General features: G+C 46.8%; 1 protein-coding gene across 1 annotated transcript in view; it reads left to right on the top strand.

Moving 5' to 3' along the window:
* The window catches only part of LOC144826939 (nicotinamide N-methyltransferase-like), an 87,208-nt gene extending 68,410 nt beyond the window's left edge, over nt 1-18,798 (top strand). The window contains exon 3 of the mRNA XM_078685400.1: nt 18,341-18,798. Within this exon, the coding sequence (XP_078541526.1) occupies nt 18,341-18,779 (439 nt within the window). The 3' untranslated portion in view covers nt 18,780-18,798. The remainder of the gene's footprint in view (nt 1-18,340) is intronic.
* The last annotated feature ends 3,352 nt before the right edge of the window (nt 18,799-22,150 follow it).

Here is a 22,150-nt window from a genome sequence, read left to right as displayed (position 1 = left end):
CCTCTTGAAAATTTGCTGCAACTTCTAGTCCATCATTGTGGACTGCCAACACAAGTTGGGTATCATCGGCATCAGAGGTAAACCTCATCCTGTGGGTTTTAATGATCCTGGCCAAGTCCGACACGTAGATATTAAATAAGGTCGGACTTAGGGAGGATCTCTGAGGTACCCCACAGTTGAGGGAAAAGACTGGAGAGTAGAATTCGCCAAGCTTAACAGAGTGTGATTGGCGAGGTAAGAAGTTAATAGAGCTCTGGACTTTTGCTCAATGCCAATGGCAGAGACATGGTCGATCAAGATGGCATAATTGACCGTGTCATGGGTGGGTCAAGTACCTGCGAAAGGCAAGGGCCCAAAACCTATTGAGGTGACATCAAAATTACCTATTGCAAAACAACCTGGTTTTGCAAGGGAGTCCCATGAGTTTTTGGCCCCGGGCTCAGTGGCCATCTAGAAAAACCTACCAAACCCACACATTTCTGAAAACTAGACACCTGGGGGAGTCCAGTGAGCTATGGCTTGCATCGGTCCCCCAACATTTTCCTACCCAGAATCCCCATCAAACCTCAAATCTAGCTAAAAAAATCAATATTTTCTCAAATTTCTGTGTGGGAAAGTTCTGGAATCTGTGTGGATCCACAAATGTCCTCCCACCCAGCATTTCCCCATGTCTCTCAATAAAAATGGTACCTCACTTGTGTGGGTAGGCATAGTGGCTGCAACAGGTAATGGCCCAAATCATACTCGCTCTAGTGCTCTAGTGCTTCAACTTCTGGGGCTATTTAGGCGGAGCACCAACAGAGAGACGCTGCGGGAAGGTGACAGTGGCAGTGTCCCCGACCCGCTGCCGAGGAAGGTTGGCTATCCTGCGCTCCATGTGATTTGAGACTTTTTAATATTTACATTGTGATATTCTGTGTTTTGAAACTCACATTGCCTGTGCTTGCTGAGATTTACATCGTACCGCACTATTAGGATTGGAATTAATAGCGCCACATAGCCGCTTCACATAGCCGCTTCCCTACCTGATCGCGAGGAGGGTGAGCAGTAGCTGTATTTGTTTTATTAGACTTTTGATTTGCCAAGGCTCTACTTCCTTCCTGCCCGCCTTGTTCCGACAGGGTGACTAGCACCGTTGAGCGGAGGGCGGACAGATGTGAGCAGGCACTTCCGGTAGCACTAGGAGCGGTTAGCGCTCTAGTGCTTCAACTTCTGGGGCTATTTAGGCAGAGCACCAACAGAGAGACGCTGCGGGAAGGTGACGGTGGCAGTGTACCCGACCCGCTGCCGAGGAAGGTTGGCTATCCTGCGCTCCATGTGATTTGAGACTTTTTAATATTTACATTGTGATATTCTGTGTTTTTAAACTCACATTGCCTGTGCTTCCTGAGATTTACATCGCACCGCACTATTGGGATTGGAATTAATAGCGCCACATAGCCGCTTCACATAGCAGCTTCCCTACCTGATCACGAGGAGGGTGAGCAGTAGCTGTATTTGTTTTATTAGACTATTGATTTGCCAAGGCTCTACTTCCTTCCTGCCCGCCTTGTTCCGACAGGGTGACTAGCACCATTGAGCGGAGGGCGGACAGGTGTGAGCAGGCACTTCCGGTAGCACTAGGAGCGGTTAGCGCTCTAGTGCTTCAACTTCTGGGGCTATTTAGGCGGAGCACAAACAGAGAGACGCTGCGGGAAGGTGACAGTGGCAGTGTCCCCGAGCCGCTGCCGAGGAAGGTTGGCTATCCTGCGCTCCATGTGATTTGAGACTTTTTAATATTTACATTGTGATATTCTGTGTTTTTAAACTCACATTGCCTGTGCTTGCTGAGATTTACATTGCACCGCACTATTAGGATTGGAATTAATAGCGCCACATAACCGCTTCACATAGCCGCTTCCCTACCTGATCACGAGGAGGGTGAGCAGTAGCTGTATTTGTTTAATTAATCGACGGAAGAACCCAGAGAGTCCGCCTACCTCCGTACAAATCAAAGGCCACCGAAGTCATCTGCGGCGTACCCCAAGGATCCTCGCTGAGCCCAACCCTCTTCAACGTCTACATGAGCCCCCTCGCGGCCATCGCACGCCAACACAACCTGAACATCATCTCCTACGCCGACGATACCCAGCTGATCCTCTCCCTTACCAACGACCCCGCCGCCGCCAGAGCCAACCTCCACGAAGGAATGAAAGAAGTAGCCGAGTGGATGTCGACCAGCCGCCTGAAGCTGAACTCGGACAAGACGGAAGTCCTCATCCTGGGATCCTCGCCCTCCGCCTGGGACGACTCCTGGTGGCCCCCCGCCCTGGGAACTGCACCCAAACCGACAGACCACGCACGCAACCTGGGCTTCATCCTGGACTCCTCCCTCTCCATGACCAAGCAAGTCAACGCAGTCTCCACGTCGTGCTTCAACATCCTGCGCATGCTACGGAAAATCTTCCGGTGGATCCCCACCGAGACCAGGAAGACTGTCACCCAGGCCCTCGTCACCAGCCGTCTGGACTACGGAAACGCACTCTACGCCGGAACCACCGCCAAGCTCCAGAAGAGACTCCAACGGATCCAGAACGCCTCAGCCAGACTCATCCTCGACATCCCACGACACAGCCACATCTCCGGACACCTAAGAGACCTGCACTGGCTCCCGGTCAACAAGAGAATCACCTTCCGTCTCCTCACCCACGCACACAAAGCCCTACACGATCAAGGCCCGAGCTACCTCAACAACCGCATCAACTTCTACGCTCCCAAACGACACCTCCGATCAGCCAGTCACGCCCTCGCCGCCGTCCCCCGCATCCGAAGAACGACAACAGGAGGAAGGTCCTTCTCCTACCTGGCTGCCAAGACCTGGAACTCCCTCCCGACCGACCTGCGCCTGACCCAAGACCACCTCGCCTTCAGGAAGAAGCTCAAGACCTGGCTGTTCGGGCAGTAGCAGCACCCCCCCCTAGCGCCTTGAGACCCTCCGGGTAAGTAGAGCGCTCTATAAATGTCTATGATTGATTGATTGATTGATAGACTTTTGATTTGCCAAGGCTCTACTTCCTTCCTGCCCGCCTTGTTCCGACAGGGTGACTAGCACCGTTGAGCGGAGGGCGGACAGGTGTGAGCAGGCACTTCCGGTAGCACTAGGAGCGGTTAGCGCTCTAGTGCTTCAACTTCTGGGGCTATTTAGCCCTCGCCCCTCCCCGAGCGCGCAGCGATCGCGCACAGCCAAAGACACGCCGAAGACCAGCCAAAGAGCTGCCCGTCGGCGCCCGTCCGCGACAGGACGGGGCATAGGGGCAATGGGCTCTATTCCTTCGGACCCCGCTATCACAGATATCAGCAAAATTAAATACTCCGCGCAATCCCTACTAGATTTAAAATCATCTTTAGAATGCTGCACTAAAATACCCTGGCAATGTCTTGAGGGTTGTTTCTCATGTAAGAAGTGTCGGTTCCAATCATCTTTAGTCAGGGCGATTACGAAGGAAAATACACCTAAAATTGTACCTCCAGAGGGACTGAAGAGCTTTCTTTTAAATGTTCGCTCTTTTCCAAAGCATCAACATCAGGTATGGGATCTAGTTCACACCATACAGCCTGATATTTGCTTCCTAACTGAGACTTGGAGGAAACCTCACACGGTTACAGCTATAACATTAGGGGTTCCATCAGGTTACAAGTTTCTACATTTTGATCGACCAATAAAACAGGTGGTGGCCTAGCCATCATATATAAAGATGCACTTAAAGTCACAATTCTAGAACAAAGGCACAGTTCACAACTTGAAATAATGGTTTTTAAAATTGCCTCGGCAGGCCACATCTCTTGGAAAGGTGCTTTAGTTTACCGTCCACCAGGATCCAATCCCGAATTTGCTCTCTCCCTTTTGGAGCTACTAGCCCCCCATTTTAAATCCAAGGAGGACTTCATCCTCCTAGGAGATTTTAAATCTCATTAATCGCGGATCTTTCCACTTTGGGACTAAAAGCACAAAATAGCGGTGCTACCCATATAGGTGGCCACACTCTAGATTCACTTTTTTCTAACTGCACTAAAGTAAGATGCTCACCTGCTAAAGAAATTCAATGGTCAGATCACTTTCTGATAGAGTTCATTTTAACGGGCCCGACAAAATTATTAAATAAAGCGCCACACCCGCCAATTTGGCGTCGACAGTGGCATAAAGTATCGGTGGAGAAGCTGCTGGAAAGCTGGAAACAACCAACTTTCACAGATGAGGATTCAGCGGATACTGCACTAGCTAGATTCAATGATTCACTTAAGCAAGCCATCAACACTCTGGCCCCACTAAAGCTACATAAGCAATATCCCTCCTCCAAGCAAGAAACCTGGTATACACAGGAACTCAGAATAGAGAAGCAGAAATGCAGACGAGCGGAAAAAGTATGGAGGAAATTGAGAACTGAGGAGAACAAGAAAATATATCAAAAGGCCCAGTCAACCTACTATGAAAATATAAAACAAGCCAGGAAAAACCGTCTCACCCAACAACTCGCGGAGGCGGGTAATTGCCCAAGGGAGCTGTTTAAAATACTACAGAGCTTTGTGAAACCAACAGCCTGTGAGAGCCCCGATGAATTCTCTCAGACCCTCTGTGATGAGATCTCGGTGTTCTTTGAAAATAAAATCAATCTCATTTATGATAAAATAATGGCCTCTAGTAGCGCTGGGAATAAGAATTTTCTCCCACATAACTCATCCAAACAAAACAAAAATCAATTATTATCCTTCCCGCCAATCTGCGACATAGATCTTCCCCCTCTCATCAGCCACATAAAATCTGGGTCCCCCAATGACTTCCTTCCTGCCAAAATGGTCTCCCCTCTGACCACCCTCTTAGGACCTTCCATTCAGTCTGTGATGAACATCTCACTGACAGAAGGACAGGTCCCAATGGAATGGAAGAAAGCGGTGGTGAACCCAATAAGGAAAAAAGTGGCATCCCCATGGACAGATCTTTCGAATCTCCGGCCCATCTCCCTCCTGCCGTACATCAGTAAGATGACCGAGAAGCACGTGAACACCCATTTATCCAAACATATCGAAGCAACGGAGGGCCTGGACTACTCACAATCTGGGTTCAGGCCCAACCACAGCACCGAATCAGCCCTCCTAACAGTGACCAATAACACCAGGATGACGCTGGACGGAGGGGGGTCCATGATTCTGGTGCTGTTGGATCTATCCGCTGCTTCTCGGTCGTCTGAGGGATGTGGGACTAGGGGGTGTGGCTCTGTCCTGGATGGAGAGTTTTCTTTCAGGCCGCTCTCAAGAAGTCAGGTTGGGCTCCCACAAATCCATCTCTAGGGAGCTCACCAAGGGAGTGCCAGAGGGCTCATGCCTAAGCCCCACATTATTTAATGTGTACGTGGCCCCCTTGGCTGACTTAGTGAGATCCTTTGGGTTCACGCCGGGGTTCGTATGCCGACGATACCCAACTTCTGTTCCCTTTTAAGACCTTCACGCCTGCACTAAAAAAATCGTTTGCAGATGGAATGAGGGCAGTGTAAGAGTGGATGGCTAAGAATTGCCTACAATGTAATGTAGGAAAAACAGAAGTGATGTTGTTCGGGGAGGCAGCGACACTATGGTCCCCCGAGTGGTGGCCCTTGGAACTGGGTCCTGTCCCCAGTCCTAAACAGACCGTTAAAAACTTGGGGGTGCTATTAGATCAAACACTAACATTGAAAGATCATGTAAACCAAGTGGCTGGCACCTGTTTTCGTGCCATTGGACTGCTGAGAAGGGTTTTTCCATACTTACCTGACAGTCATAGGAAGACACTGGTCCAGGCGTTAGACATCAGCAGATTGGACTGTTGCAATGGTCTTCTCTTATCAGCTAATGAAGAACAGCTCCACAAATTGCAAATAGTCCAAAATACTGCGGCGAGGCTTGTCCTTAACGTTCCACCTAGGACTCCCTCCCGCCCTCTGCTGACTAAACTCCACTGGCTCCCAGTGCGGCAACGCATTAAGTTCAAAATCTTATGCATTATTCATAAATGTCTGTCAGGTACCGGTCCCAAGTATCTGACAAAAGCTTTCTTGTCTTATGTTCATGGACATGGACGCTCCTTACGTTCCAGCAATCTGCAGTTAATACAGGTACCCAGAATTAAAAAATCCAGGCAGGGAGGCCGTGCCCTGGCCCACACTGGACCTGTCCTCTGGAACTCACTGCCTCATATACTGAGACAAATCACTAACCACCTAACCTTCCGAAAGTCCCTCAAAACTCATTTATTCATAAACATCTAAACCACATAATCAAAGTCTAACTATCCCTCTGACCATGGATCAGCACGAGTTATATTCTTCCACTGGCAAAAGCGCGGAGATACCCCTTGGGGGGTCAAATCAGGCGCTATATAAGAATATAAAATGAAATAAAATAAAATACTGCGGAGACTTAAAAATTACCTGTGACAAAACTACCTGGTTTTGGGGGGTGGGCACTGGGTGTTTTGGCCCTGGGCTCGCAGCCATCTAGGAAAACCTACCGAAACCACACATTTCTAAAAACTAGACACCCTGGCAAGTCCAATGAGGTATTGCTTGCATTGATCCCCCAATGTTTCCCTACCCAGAAAGCCCTGCAAGCCTAACATTTAGCTGAAAAAAACACATTTTCCACATATTTTTGGGTGCTGTGCCGGTACAAATGTCCTACCCTACAGCGTTCTCCTTAGTGTCCCAAGTAAAATGATACCTCACTTTTGAGCCCTTGTCTGTCGCGGGTTCTTGACCCACCCATGCTAGTGAGGTACCATTTTTATTGGGAGACCTGGGGCAATGCTAGGTGGGAGGAAATTTGTGACTCTACGCAGATTCCAGAACTTTCACACACAGAAATTTGAGCAAAAAGTGATTATCTTTCAGCGAAATTTCAGGTTTGAAGGGGATTCTTGGTAGGAAAATGTTGGGGGACCCACGCAAGCCATCAAAATGAACAATTCCTTAAGTACTCACACATACTGGTTGGATTTGGCACTAGGGTGAGTGAAGGTTCAGAGCGTAAAATTCTATTAACAAGAGATTTCACAAAAAGGAAATGCACTGTTAATATTTAAAGGGGTAAAAACCTGAACCAATGACTCACAGCTCATGAGCTATAAAGCTATGGCAAGGCACAAACCTCTTTACAGACCATTCACAAACCTTTCATAGGTGACACACAAGACCATTCACACCGCCAGCCGCGGACCCAGCACATTACAACATTCACATCAACATACAGCACCATTCAAGGGCCCATCACTTTCATACGCCCACATGACTGACAGAGCAATCATACCCGCTGGGGGTTGACAGAGTGTCTGCAGTGACTAGCAGAGTGTGTAATGACCAGCAGCAAGTCACTACTCACATACTGCCAGCTAATTGCCAGCCCACGCACACCGTCAGCCAAGCACCCTCTCACACACACTGCCAGCCAAGCACCAGCCTACTCACACCACCAACCAATTGCCAGTCAACACACACCACCAGCCAAGCACCAGTCCATGCATACTGCCAGCCAAGCGCAAGTCCACGCACACTGCCAGCCAAGCGCCAATCCACACACACTGCCAGCCTCGCACCAGTCCACGCACACCGCCAGCCAAGTGCCAGTCCCCACAAACCCCCAGCTAAGTGTAGTTCCACACACACTGCCAATCAAGTGCCAGACCATGCACACCACCAGCCAAACACACCGCCAGCCAAGAGCCAGTCCTCACACACCAATAACCAAGAGCCAATCCATGCACACCGCCAGCCAACTGCCAGTTCATGCACACCACCAGCCAAGCACCAATCCATGCACACCACCAGCCAAGCGCCAGTCCACGCACACCGCCAGCCAGGCACCAGTCCACGCACAATGCCAGCCAAACGCCAGTCCACGCACACCGCCAGCCAAGCACCACGCCACACACATCGTCAATTTTTTTTAACAAGGAAGAAAACACAAACCAATTGCCCTAGATACAAAACTATAACTACAAAAACAACAGCAGTAACTAAAGACATCATTCTATTGCCAAACGTGAAATTGAACAACAACTATATAAAACTATATATAGACCAGGCAGTACACGATTAGACTCACGGTTGCTCCCAAAAACTGTTTTGAGCGTGATACAATCTGAAACATGTGGGCACACACTGCCCAGGATTAGAAGGAGAATTGTCACAGTGCATACAAATCTCTTTCATCATACCTCTTTGCAAGCAGACTCTACGTCTATTTTTGTTTTTTGGGGCAAGGGAGGAATTAAATCAGGAAACTGGCACTGTAGTGTCCCCTCTGAAGCTTTTTGCAAACAAGCTCTTTTGGGTAAACTTTACGGTTAGAGCGGATTGTGCCACAAGCAAAAGTATCCACTTTGAACAATTCCTTAAACAATTGTACAGCAGTGTAGAAGTTATCAAGGTACACAAATGGTGGCCTCTGTTAAACAGCACTCTAGCAAGATCCCACACAATTTTCTTTGAAACTCCAAAAGTGGACGGACAACCAGGGGGGTCACTAGTGGAATCCCTACAAGTGTACACCCGAAAATTATGGCATATCCTGTCCTACTCTCAGACAACAAATACATCTTAATTCCATAACGTGCCCTCTTGCTGGGAATGTACTGCCTAAATACGAATGGGCCCTTGAACAGGATCAAAGACTTATAATCAGCTATTCCTTTCCCTGGAGTATAGATCTCTGAAAATCGATCTACAATGTGATCAAGAACAGGCCAAATCTTAAAAAGTTGGTCACAGTCAATGTGATCTTGTGGCAAGGCCAAAGCATTATCAACAAAATGCAACATCTGAAGCAAAAGTAAATACCGATCATGACTCATAATTGAAGGAAACATGGCCGTTGCCATCAAGGGACTTGTAGACTTATATGAAGCCATGGACGGCTTCCTTATCAAGCCCATCATACCCTATGTGCATGTGTGTGCCCCGTTCATATGCCCTCTTTCCCATCCGTGTTTGGCGATTTCATTTCGCAGATGGCCATTACCTCCGCCAGGGTTTTGATCATTGGCGACTTCAATTATTGGCCACTAGACCCCCATGAATCCTCTTCTTCACTTGAATTTTCCGGCCTATTACTTGGCCTCAATTTTTCACAACATATCTCTGTTGCAACCCATAACAAGGGTCATACTTTGGACCAGGTATGGACCACCAACCTGGATATCTCTCCTCCATTGGTATATCCCTGTACCTGGTCTGATCATTCTTTCATTTCTTTTTCTTTCAAACTCTCAGCACCCATCCGCTCCCCTTTAGCCTCCAATTTCTCGGCACGTAATTGGAAGCATGCCGACATCCCCCTTCTTCACTCGATTCTTGCTTCCACTCTCCCCCCTGTTCACTCCGACTTGAATTCTCAAGCAGCCGCTCTGGACCAATGGCTGTCTCTAGCCAGTGATGTGGTCGCTCCTGTTAAAATCATTAAATCTAAACGCCCACACGACGCTCAGCGCTGGTTTACTGACCAACTGAAGGCTGATAAACTCCTACTTAGACAGGCTGAGCGCCGCTGGAGGCGCAACTATGACCCCTTATTAAAGTCCACATACACTGATCTACTTAAATCCTACAAAAAATCTATCATTTTGGCCAAATCCTCCCACTATTCCCAGAAAGTTATCAATTCTGCATCTAAAACAAAAGAAATTTTCTCCATTGTGGCTGAACTTTCCTTACCTGATCGTGTTACTCCCCAGCCTCAACCCTCGCAAGTTTTGTGCGATTCCCTTTGTGGAAAAGTAAATTTTGCCATGTTCTGTGTCCCTACGTGTTCCCCATCTTATGTTGCATGTGCATGATTAATATGCATATGTATTCCCCATGTTCGATTAAAGACGCAATTACAGTTGTGTCCATCTCTAGTATGCCAGTTTCCAGTTCTCGTGAAAGCTACGAGTATTAGGCCTATGTAAAGTTGCGTTGCCACGTTTCCCAGTGTGCACGTTATTTCATTGTAAAGTCCCCGTTTCTAGGCCTCAAAAGGGCCCGGACACCAGATTCAGCTCCTGTCTCCTGAGCCCTCGCTGAGGAGCGATACAGCCCCCACCTGTATTCCTGACCCTTCACTTACTTCCTGCCTCACAGTGCCCGGCCCAGCCTGGCTCTGCCTGCTAGTCTGCCAAGAGTATGTTATGATTCTAGTTATCAGTCCAGCCCTCCTTCTCTGCATTCCTTAGCTACTGAATCGCATCAATAGTTTCCGTCATCGTCTAGCCTTTACGTCTCCATGTAAGAGAAATACTGTATTAATGGTCATTTCATATTCTTCAACACGCACTACATGTAGAATAATGCATGCACCAGTCTTAGAGTCTGTTAGCCTTTACCCTGATAACTTCTGGATTCTATCAACATGTTCTCTAAACATCAGATACTAGATAGTGTTTAGGTACATGTCGCCCTGACTCTCCAGACTTCAGTCTCTGCTCCTAGCGCAGAAGTCATAGCCCCCAGCTTCTCCTAGTAACACGTCATTGTCAGTTTGCGCGCACCACTAGGTTAGAGGTCCCGGCTCCTTAGGTAGCCCCCTCCATGTTTCCGCCCCATTTGTGACATATTCTGTTACGTTTACATCACATGTCTATGTATACGCCTCCTGTTACACCTACTTTCACCCTTATCTTTCGCGACTGTTACTGATCCCACCCACTGCTCCGCCTATTGTATGTATTGTAATGCATTTGTTTTAGTATATATACTTGTGCACTGTTATTAAATGTTACGCCTATACGCCAACGCCGATCCTGCCCCCGGCAGCGCTGCCATCTTATTCCTGTGCAGGTTGTCCTGTTCCTGTCCTTATGCTGTATTAAACCTGCAAACTCCTACTACCTCGAATCTTGACTCTTATTTATTGAGCTATCTGTTATTACTATGTCCAGTCAAAAATAGATCCGGTATTATTTATTTATATACCACACCTTAACTCTTTTTTCATTGATAAAATTTCCACGATAAAAAATAACATCCCCCTACCACTTTGTTTCAGGTCAGTGCCCTTCCCTCTCCGAATCCTCATTCCCTGCATCAATTTCCCCCTATTTCCTTGGACAATTTTCTTTCGCTACTTCAGATTGTCGGCTCAGGCTCTCCCAATGACTGTTGCCCTCCCCAAATCCTAAGAGATGCCTTTATGGCCTGTCCCGGCCCTCCCCTTGACCTTCTAAATCGCTCACTCTCTACAGGCTCTGTCCCTAATGCTTTCAAAAGCGATGTGGTAGTACCCATTTTAAAAAAACCCGGTTCTGACCCCGCGGTCTTGGGCAACTACCGACCTATCTCCCTCCTCCCCTATCTGGGGAAGGTCTTGGAGACTTACGTCACTCGCTGCCTGAGTACTTTCATCGAGGAAACTCATTTCCTCGATGATCAACAGGCAGGCTTTAGACCGGCCCATTCCACGGAGGCAGTGGTGGTGGCGGTAATGGACACGCTGAGACGGGGGGCTGATAAGAACCTGGCCCAGGCCTTAGTGCTATTAGATCTCTCGGCCGCTTTTGACACGGTCGACCATGATATCTTGGTCGACCGTGTCAGAAATGCGGGCATTTCGGGCCCGGCCCTGTCTTGGATTATGTCCTTCCTCCATCACCGCTCCCAATCGGTACAACTGTCCACCTTCTCTGCTCCCCATATCTCACTTTCCTGTGGTGTTCCCCAGGGCTCTGCTTTGTCCCCTCTTTTGTTTAATCTTTATATGCAGCCCCTCCTAGTTTCTCTTCGGCACTCCTCTGTTACCACCTTTAACTATGCAGATGATCTGCAACTTATTTTTCCCATCGACCCCTCCCCTCTCTCTTGTTTTAATTTCCAAACCACAATGCTTACCATCTATGAGTGGATGAACTTCAGTCAGATGAAGCTCAATCCTAGCAAGACAGAGCTGGTGCTGATTGGCTGGCTTCCGCATCCTTGGACTCCCAATTTCTGGCCCCTTGCCCTGGGTCCCCCTCCCAGTCCAGTCAACTCCGTGAAGAGCCTTGGAGTTACTATCTCCAGTGACCTTTCAATGCGGCCGCACATCAATGCTGTTACCTCGGCCTACTTTTACCACCTTCGCAGAATCGGGAAGATCCGAAGGTTCCTTTCATCTGAGGCTCTTACTCTTGTCATTATGGCCCTGGTTACCTCACGTTTAGACTATGCCAACTGTCTATACGTGGGGGTCCCCGCTTATCACCTTCACCGACTTCAACTGGTGCAAAACCAGGCAGCCAGATTAATTTTCCAGGAGCCCAAACACCAACATGTTACGCCGATGCTGAAGACTCTACACTGGCTCCCGGTTGCGCAACGTTGCATCTTTAAAATGGGATGCACTATTTTTAAATCTCTCTCTGCCTCTGCCCCTGTCTTTATTTCTCTTTGCCTGCACCCCCATGTCCCTTCTCGACACCTCAGATCCTCTGCTCACAATCTCTTGACCACTCCTAGGTTCAAACGCAAGAAGCACGGTGGTGCCTGTTTCTCTTTTCTTGCTCCGTCCACTTGGAACTCCTTTCCTCTCTCAATCCGGCTCTCTCCTGACTATCCTACCTTCCGCAAATTCCTGAAAACGTATCTGTTCCGTCTTGCCTACGACTAGCTGCCCCCACTCGCCTGTGTCCTTCGCCCGCTGGTCTCTGAGCGCCAAGAAACCAATTGGTGTATGTGCGCGGTACCAAATACCTTTAACATAACATAACATAACATAACATGCCACCTTCAAAAATGCCAAATTGTGCATTTTTAAAAGAATTCGCAAATTAACATCAACTACAAGTTGGTGGTAATTTGCGATTTCTTAACCAAAATTCGCAATTCGCATACATAGCATTTAAGGAATTGCAAAATTGCGATTCCTTAAATGCTATGGCAAAATAAGAAATCGCAAATTTTTGCGATTCCTTAATTTGCGAAATTTTGATCCATGACAAAACATGCAAATAGACCGTTTACGATTCGCAAATACCGAAATTCTGCGAATTTCGGCCTTTGCGATTCGCAAACGGCTTGATACATCTAGGCCAAACTAAATATGCTGCTATTATGACACCACTTACAAAAAATTCATTCATGCATGAAATTAATACTCATTTGGAGTAAACACAATACACATGTTTTTCTTATAAAATAAATACAACTACGCAAAACTGCAGATCAACCACTGCCGAAACCGTAAACAAGAATCAAAAACTTTGCACTAGAACATAAAGGAGAAATAAAACATTACAATCAAATATGCAAATAATGCACTAGTCCACACACTATCCACCAGCCAAGCAAAATCGGTAGGTGGGCCTAAAAGCATAAGGCTGATCTGCCCACACGAGGAGCAGAAACAGCAAAAAAATTCACCCTCATAAAGGGACCCTTGCCCATGGGGTCACTCTCCAACACCAACATTTAAAAGCCCTGTTGCCTCCTGCCCCCCTAGGGGACAGATGGGCAGAAATGGCCACAATAAATACCCCATAAAGGGTATTTATTATGCCCAAGGGGCCACTCCCAACAACACTGAGACAGTCTGGTGGCCTAGTGGGCATACAATACAATTAATTGTTTACTTGGGCCAATATGCCCTCCCAGGGTGGCAGAAACGACCCAAATGAATGCTCCTCAAAGGGGCGCGACCTTTGCCTAAGGGGCCGCTCCCCAATAATATATTGCTCCCCCAAGGGGAGCCCAAGGGGCCGCTCCCAACAACTCAAAAATCCCTGGTGTCTAATAGCTTCTGCCCCCCTTGGAGGCAGATGGGCCTAGAATAACAAGGCTGATCTGCCCCAAGGGGGTCAGAAACGGCCAAAATAAATGATTCCCAAAGGGGAGCGGCCCTTGCCTAAGGGGCCGCTCCCCAAAAACATATTAAAAAAATAATCCCTGGTGGCCTAGTGGGCTCACAGTGACTTAATTTTAATTTATATAAATTTGATCTGTCCACCCAAAGGGGGCAGACCCATACAAAAAAATTGATCCCTCAAGGGGAGCGACCCTTGCCCAAGGGGACGCTCCCCAACACAAAGACCCTTTAAAGAAAAAAAATCCCTGGTGTCCTAGTGGTCATATATGACCATTTATTTTTTAAAATAGAACTCCCCCACAGGGGGGCAGACCCATCCACAAAAGTTGCTCCACCAAGGGGATCGACCCTTGCCCAAGAGGCTTCTCCCCAGCACCAAGGCTCTTTAAAAAAAATCCCTGGTGGCCTAGTTGTCACATATGGCAATATATATATTTTCTTAATAGATCTGCCCCCCAAGGGGGGGCAGACCCATCCACAAAAATTGCTCCTCCGAGGGGCCACTTCCCGAGACAAAGGCCCTTTTAAAAAAAAAAGAAAACAAGCATTCCTGCTGCACGATCGCGCCCAATGTGCGATTGTGCAGGAGGGATGCTTAAAAAGACATTGAAGGAAAGGAAACCACTTTCCTGTCCTCCAATGCCTTTTTAAAATACCCCCCACCCTCCCCGAGTTCAAACTTACTTCTTCCTTGCACGACGCACTGGAAGCAAATGGCTTCCAGCGCAGCTGGTATCATGGAATGACATCAGCGCGCGACGTGCGCTGAGGTCATTACATGATGAGGTACATGATGAGGTGGGGTGGAGAGGAAGGAAGAAGGACTTCCCCTGTTGTCGTGGGTGGGGGCAGATTTGAGGGCAGCCCACGGAGAGGACCGCCAGCGCTTCCCACATTGGTGCTAGGACGGCTGGGAGCTGTCCCACTCACACGCTCACCGTGTGTCAGACGGCTCCAGGCCGCCCGACAGACGCAAGGGGTTAACTTTGATAAATACAATGACACCAAAAGGACAACATCTAATAAGTAGAACTGGAGGCAAGCAATTTCCAACTTTTTGTCAGGTATTGAGCCTAAATGCACAAATTGCCACTGGCTGTCATCTGGTCATGCTTGACTGGGGGACAGTCGCACTTTCAGGTGGACAGCGTTGGAACAGTTCAGCCCCACTAAAAAAGTTACCTTCTCAAAGATTTGCACAAAGAAATCCAGTTTGTGGTGAGGAGGCCGAGAGGAGTAAGGATCCCATCGCGGTTGATCATCACAGCAGGTCTTGCATCCTGGGCAGTTGCCGCTGTAGCTCGATGATCCGGTCCGACGTCGCTGTAGTGCGAAGTGCAGATATTTGCATATAGGTACCTGTTTCTTGACATGCCATGGGAACCCTTCCCCCATCTTACTCTGGGACCTCCTTGGACCTCCTACTCACTCTTATTGGGAGTACCTGAACCACCCTTCATTTGGTCATTCCCAGATGCTGAGCAATTGATCCACTACCTTAGCAAACTCACAGTGGTAAGTGAGCTTAGAATACACTAGGAATGTACAAGTGCATCTAGAGAATTTCTCTCCTCATTGGGTATGTGTCTCCAGAGACTGACTACCCAATCCTCCTCAGGGGCCCTGTGCATCTCTAGGGCAACTTCATTAGGCGTGAACTACTTGTCCATGTCATCCTCCACAACAACGTTAGGCATCAGTTCTTTGAGGATGTGGACCCTCCTGTCTCCACTGGACACTAGATTGTGGCTACCACAATTACTGCTGGGTAAGTGGTGCTGCTTGGATCTGAGGCCCAGCTCCATTGACCTTACTTACTGACTCAACAAATGTTTTTCTGCTTCAAGGCCCTTTCTGTCTCTGCCATTTTCTCCTCTGCAGCCCTTCTTGTGCAGCCACCTTTGCAGCCCACTTTTGAGGAGCCTCCCCCTTGGCTGCTTTCATTTTTAGCTTGAACACCTGCAGCCTTAACTCCCTTTTAGCCCTCCTGTCCTCCGGTTCCTCGGGGGACTGGTTGCAGGAGGATACACTGCTTCCTGCTTTGGATCTAGACGGGAACTTCACTCCAGCAAGTCCACCATTTTTTCTGAGGCCTTGATCAGAGGGTTGTCACCCTCCCACTTTATTTCCTCACTCTTCTCCTTGTTCCTTGAACATGGAGTACAATGAAAAAACAAGAGGTGTTTGGCAAAACTGGAACAGTTCATTTAATTAAATAATGCAACCAGGAGCACAGTCACAAGTAAAGGGGCTGGTGACTGTCTCAATTTACAGTCAATCAAACACAGACTTATGTTCAGTCCATTGAATGTAATGAAATTAATCTGGTGATCATTTGTTTTTAAAGAATGTGTACCTCTGTCTTTGGAGTCATAAATTAGGATATTGGATAAGGAATCCAGGTAGGCCTCGACTTGCATGAACACACTGCGGCCAGTGGGTAACGTTTCCAGATGTTTGGCATGGGAAGCATGTAATCACTGCATATACTGTGTGTGCTGTGGCTAAATTGGCTAAGTGTTCCTACCTTCATGTGGCATCTGACTTTATATTGTTTCAGAATGCGTGCACCCCTCTTGCCATGTGTGCTTTATTGGGGTCAATCTCACAGGAGCATTGTGGTTCCATGTTGGTGCATTTGTATGATGTCTATGTGCTACCGCACTTGTGATCTTTCTGGCCTTGGTCCTAACAATATATTTCTGAGTGGGGGTTGATATGGAGTTCACAAAGGGTGAATTTGTTAATAAAGATGCAATTTGGTTTTTATGCATGAATGCATCATTATTCATATTGACTTTGACTTTCTCAATATTAACATTCCCCCCCTCATTGAATTTTCAACCACACTAACTAAGCCTTACTTCGTGAGAGTCACTTTACTGGGGGACTGTTATTCTTTGGGTTCTGACAATTATTACTTTCTTATTTACTTGCATTTAAGCTAATTTGAGGACTGAACGTTTACAGCAGGAAATCCCCAATTGCACGGAGCCACAAACAAATAAGTACATGATGAAAACTGGCAGCAATGGTGTGCTCAATCAGGAAAGCGGTGCTCGCGGAGTGCAGAAAACTCTTTTTCCTGATGTGCGAAGGGAGTTTCTTCCTCGCTCGCAATCGCAAACTGTAAGCTCGCGAGCTGCTGCTCGGGTAGAATTTCTACCCGAGCTGCAGGAATACCTGCACAAACTGCAGTTCGCACTGCACTTCGCCACTTGCGGAACTTCGCAGAGTTTTTTTGTAACTTTGCGAAGTTCCACGTAGCAAAATTCTGCTAACTACGCCCAGGCCTAATATTATGAACACTTCATTCAAGACTAAGAACTATACAAGATATACTATTGCTTGCATTGCCCGAGCAGAGACAGCTTCTAACATCTAGACACATCATTACATCAGAGCTGTACCTCTAACACAGTAGGTTTATTATATAACCAGTGCACTGTCCCTTTAAGGGTCAGAAGGGCACGCCAGACACAACGGTCCGAGAATGAATGATATGTTCGACAAGCAGTTCTGTTAATGCTGATCTTCCATCCTGATCCTCCAGAGGGGGGTTGTCAATCCCACTCGAGACCATGTCATCCAGGTATGGGGTTACAGGCTAACCTAAGACCCCAGGCAGAGGTTACACCTACTATGCTCTCAGAATAGAGGTGGACCTGGGTAAGGATATGTAGAAACCAGACTGCCATTGTTGGACGGTTTATTCTTTTCACCATGTTCATAATGCTGGTTACTTTGCTTTGTTTTATCTGACTAATAATTGCAGCTCATTCTCTCTATGTAAGATTATGATGATTTCAATAAATGACACCAAAATGTCAAAAATCCAATGTAGGGGACTAGAGATATGAACTTTTAAATATTAGGGGCCACATGTATGACCGCCAGATTTTGCAAGTTGCTAATTAGACTTTTTGTTATTCGCAATTAGGAAGTCACAAAATTCAATGTACCAATGCGTCACAGAAACATCTAGCGATTCCTAATGAGGTCATAATTGATCTACCTCATCAATTTTCACGTGGTAGGTTGCAATTAGAGACCCATTGAGAATCGTTAAAAACACAATGCAATACAGCCGGTGGAGAACATGCTAAGTGTGCATGACGGTTTGGCTGGCTGGCCCAAGACGGCTGTCCAAACCATCATGCTCACTTATGGTTCAGCAACCACTCCTCCTCCCTCTAAGGTCACACAAGCTCAGCCCTGGCCCACCCTAACCTGGCTGCAAGCTCCATACTGAAAATAAAGTAAATGATAATGTTGTGTTATTATCAGTTCCTTTTTCCTTTGCACTGCTCCTAGAGCACTGTGACGATGCTCCTCAGCCAAGGAGCCACCTCTGGATAGGGTTGTACAAAGTGCACAGCACGGATTATGTGGGTGGGGGGGGCATATTGAAAACTTATTTTGAATTTTATGTAACAGCTGTGAAGATAATTATCTTCACATTACAAAATATCTGTCATTCAACAATCAAACGCATGTCAATCCTGTTTTCTTTTGCTTTCAGTGAGACATGGATTGAGAAGCAAGACACGTTAAAATGTAAGGTCAAAACAGTTCTGAAATATGATGCGGCGAGCTGTGAGCCCTTCTCTCCCGTCATCCATCCGCAGGCGGACTGTCTGCTCCTGGCGCACGCCTTGGAGGAGCTTGTCACAGACAAGAAGTCCTACTGCGACGCTCTCAAAAATGTCTCCTCCCTCTTAAAGCCTGGAGGGCATCTAATAATGATTGTTGCCCTCGAAACCACATTCTACATGTGCGGTGACTTCAAGTTCCCTTTTCTCTGCGTAGATGCAGATTTTCTGAAGGATGCTGTCACTGGGGCTGGTTATGTGATAGAGGAAGATCACATTTACCCTCGGGAAATAGAATGTTTGTATGATGTAACCGACTATAAATATCTTGCCTTTATAAAAGCACGCAAACAAAAAGACAGGCAGTAGAGAAAGAGGAAACTGTAATGCTCACCTATGGTACAACTGTAATTGGCACAGCATTAGTAATCTAATTACTGGGACTCCTGTCTGGCTGAGGTGGCAGTATGTGGGGCTGAGCCTGTGTCCTGTCCTAATTGTCATTCCCTCTTTCCAGATCAGTCGAGCATTAAAAGCTTTTCTTTTCCCTATTCCACTCGATGTCTCTAGTGCTTTCTCTTTAATTATAATGAAATGTTGGCAAATGATGAAAGTGTTCCATTAAGCTGAGCATACAATGTTGAGTAACAATTTGTGATTTAAACAGCTAATGAGTAGTAGATGCATAAATCCAATCAATAAACAATAATGGCATTCTACCCCCTGGACATGACTTTATTATTGAGAACCCCAGACTCCTGTGTTTTGTTTTTAATTGCAAACCAACCCCAAGAGTCTGTATCTTCATGCAGGTGACTATAGTCATAACACAGAGGCCTGACTGCACTGGTCCATGTTCATTCCATTTCACCTCTGAAGTTAAGTGGGGCAGATTGAGCCAACACTCAGGCTTCCTCTATAATAGCCTTGAAAATGAGCATGTTCATTTATACTACAGCAATGAGTGACATATATTGAAATTCATTATTTTCAAACATAACCTAGAAGTATTCCGAAACAAAATATCACGAGGATGTTTTTAAGAGTTAGCCAAGTGATAATAACATTGTTGTGCATTCTGCTTCTACCATTCTTGATATCTTCACCAGGCCCCTGAGCACTTGGGTCCAGATTTACTGAATCTTATGCTGCGTGAGAAGGAGAGCGTTGCAGGGATTCTGTGGAGCCACAGAACTATGATTGGGATCATGAAACAGGGACTGAGTCATCCTACCACCTGAGAACCCATGAGCCCAGCACCGACTAGCTACAGTGTCTCACTTGCCCTCCTACTCACTCACAGAGGAACACGTGATTAGACACCCCAGAACACAACACTCCCAACCCTCTCAGGGATCATGGTTTCAGGGCACACCCTTTCACTCTGACATAGTCCACTATAAGTTCTGATAGAGACATGAGGAAAGTTTAAAATGTTCATTTGATCTATTCTGCTCTAGTGTACAGTATACAGACCTCAACAAGTAGGAAAATGCCTAACACGAATACGGCTAGCACAGCAAGTAGTCCGCTAATCATAAATGGAGCTGTCATTATATGCGACAGTTTAGCATAACCTCCTCCTCTTCTACAGAAGCAAAATTATGATATATCAGAGGATCTCTGGATGTTAGCAGCAGAACCCGTACGTCAGTATATACAGATGAAAGTTCTATATCTTAGGTTCTATTATGATCTTTTCCCTGGAAAGGTCCATCTTCAAGTGTGTGTTACCTATCTGTGCATATCTACATGACAAAAGTATGTGTTCCCGAACAATAACTGCGTTTCCATGTTTAGTCTAGGTGCTAGGGCCTGACCAGAACAGAATAACAAGGGGCATTATTGTTCGACCTTGTTTACATGTTCAGACTAAATCCCAGGAAAGAACAGAATGCAAAAAAACAGTGTGTTCTGTTTGAAAGTAGTGTGGCACCAAGCTAAACATGTGTGTAGAATAACTTGTGCAAAGCAGGGGACAGTCTGGAACATGCTCATGCTAACATAGGTAAAAAGGCAATGGGCCTGCAAGGGACATATGACAAGATCGGAAGAGCACCACATTAATAGAAATATGGCACTCTGCTCCCCTGTCCCTACCGCCAGCGCTGAACTCAGCTGCTGTGCACCATGGACACAGCTTGGCCAAAAGTGCAAGGGTGACTCGGTGAGTCTAGCATAGGTTTCGTACTGGATGGATACTGTTTCATTACAAAATGCTATGCTTAGACTAACTTTATAACTCTACAGTGCAGCATACATACAAAGGTGAAATAGCAAAGACAAATGAAAACATTTCTCCTTCATAGCTCCTATTTGAAATGGGCACATTTGTTTGTTGCACAACCCTGTCTAGTTTTTAAATAAACTGGGTTTGGCATCAAAAACCGTGGGTGGTTGCGTGGGAATGCCCATGCATTACCCTTGGGACACCCTCTTGGTGCTGAGTAATGCAAAGCAGCGCTATGAGTTGCTTTGTGTTACTCTCATGTAATTTTGCAGCAGCAAACAGGTTTAGTGCTGGAAAGTACATAGGTAAAAAATTATTTTGCATCAATTGGTGTCACTTTTGTGGTGCAAACACAACATACATCTTAATAAATATAACCCGTGGTGGTTGGGGACAGGCCACAGATGATGGCCAGCTCATGTATTGCAGTTTCTCTCCTGATATAGATTGGAAAGAGAGTGACACCAATGTGCGTAGTGTGGGTGGGGCCACATACTGTACTGAACGCTCACAAGACACCAGTGGTACCCTGCAGGCTCTGGGTTCAGGGTGGATCAAGTGCTGGATGTAGCCTTTAGCAAGATTGTTTGCCTAGAGCTTGCTCTGTGCTGCCAGAGGCCACATCCTGTGAGGTCTGGCAGTCAGGCTTGAAGCCAGGGTGTTAAGGATCAGGAGGACAACAGGGATGTGGAAAAGTGGGTCTGGGCCCAATGGAAAAGGTCACAAAAAAAGGAGAAATGAGGGGTAAGAGGAACAGAAGGCCCAGGACCATAAAACCAAGAAGGGCTAGGAGGACCTGAGTGCCCACACGATACCAAGACCATTAATGGACAGGACATGGCTAGCAGTACCAGGAGACACTAGATCAGAATGAACAAAACTTAGGGCCCGAGTCACAGAACTAACTTAAGACAAAATCCTAAACTTACTACCATTTTGGTATTCACAGAATGCACTTACTACTTTTGGTATTCACAGAATGCACTTACTACTTTTGGTATTCACAGAATGGACTTACTACTTTTGGTATTCACAGATTGCACTTACTACTTTTGGTATTCACAGAATGGATTTACAACTACTAACTTTATGTCCAAAATCGGGCCGGAATCTCCGCACCCGGAGCGGGAATTCCGCTTTTAAGGCGGAACCTCTGATTCCGGGCCGAAACCTCCGATTCTGGACTGTAATACACAAACTGTGGCTGTTGATCATTTGCCTCAAGGGTAAACACCTGTCCAAGTGCCTACCATCCCCCACTATGCATCAGCTGACACACTGCAGCCAATCCCAGCTCTGCAGCATGTATCAATGCAGAGCAGACACACGCAAAGCCTTTCAACATGTTGCTGAATGTGGTTGTTGCTCTGCCCCTTGCTATGCAGCAACACTACTTGAGGAGGAGGAGAGCAGAGAGGATCTTCAGACAGAGGATCAACCTATTTGGAATGTCCAGCCAAGATGTCAAGGCCAGGTACCGTTTCCCTCCAGAAGTCATCTTGGAGATGGT

Source organism: Lissotriton helveticus, chromosome 4_1, assembly GCF_964261635.1.
Source record: "Lissotriton helveticus chromosome 4_1, aLisHel1.1, whole genome shotgun sequence".
NCBI lineage: Eukaryota > Metazoa > Chordata > Amphibia > Caudata > Salamandridae > Lissotriton > Lissotriton helveticus.
This window is presented reverse-complemented; position numbering and strand designations above follow the sequence as displayed.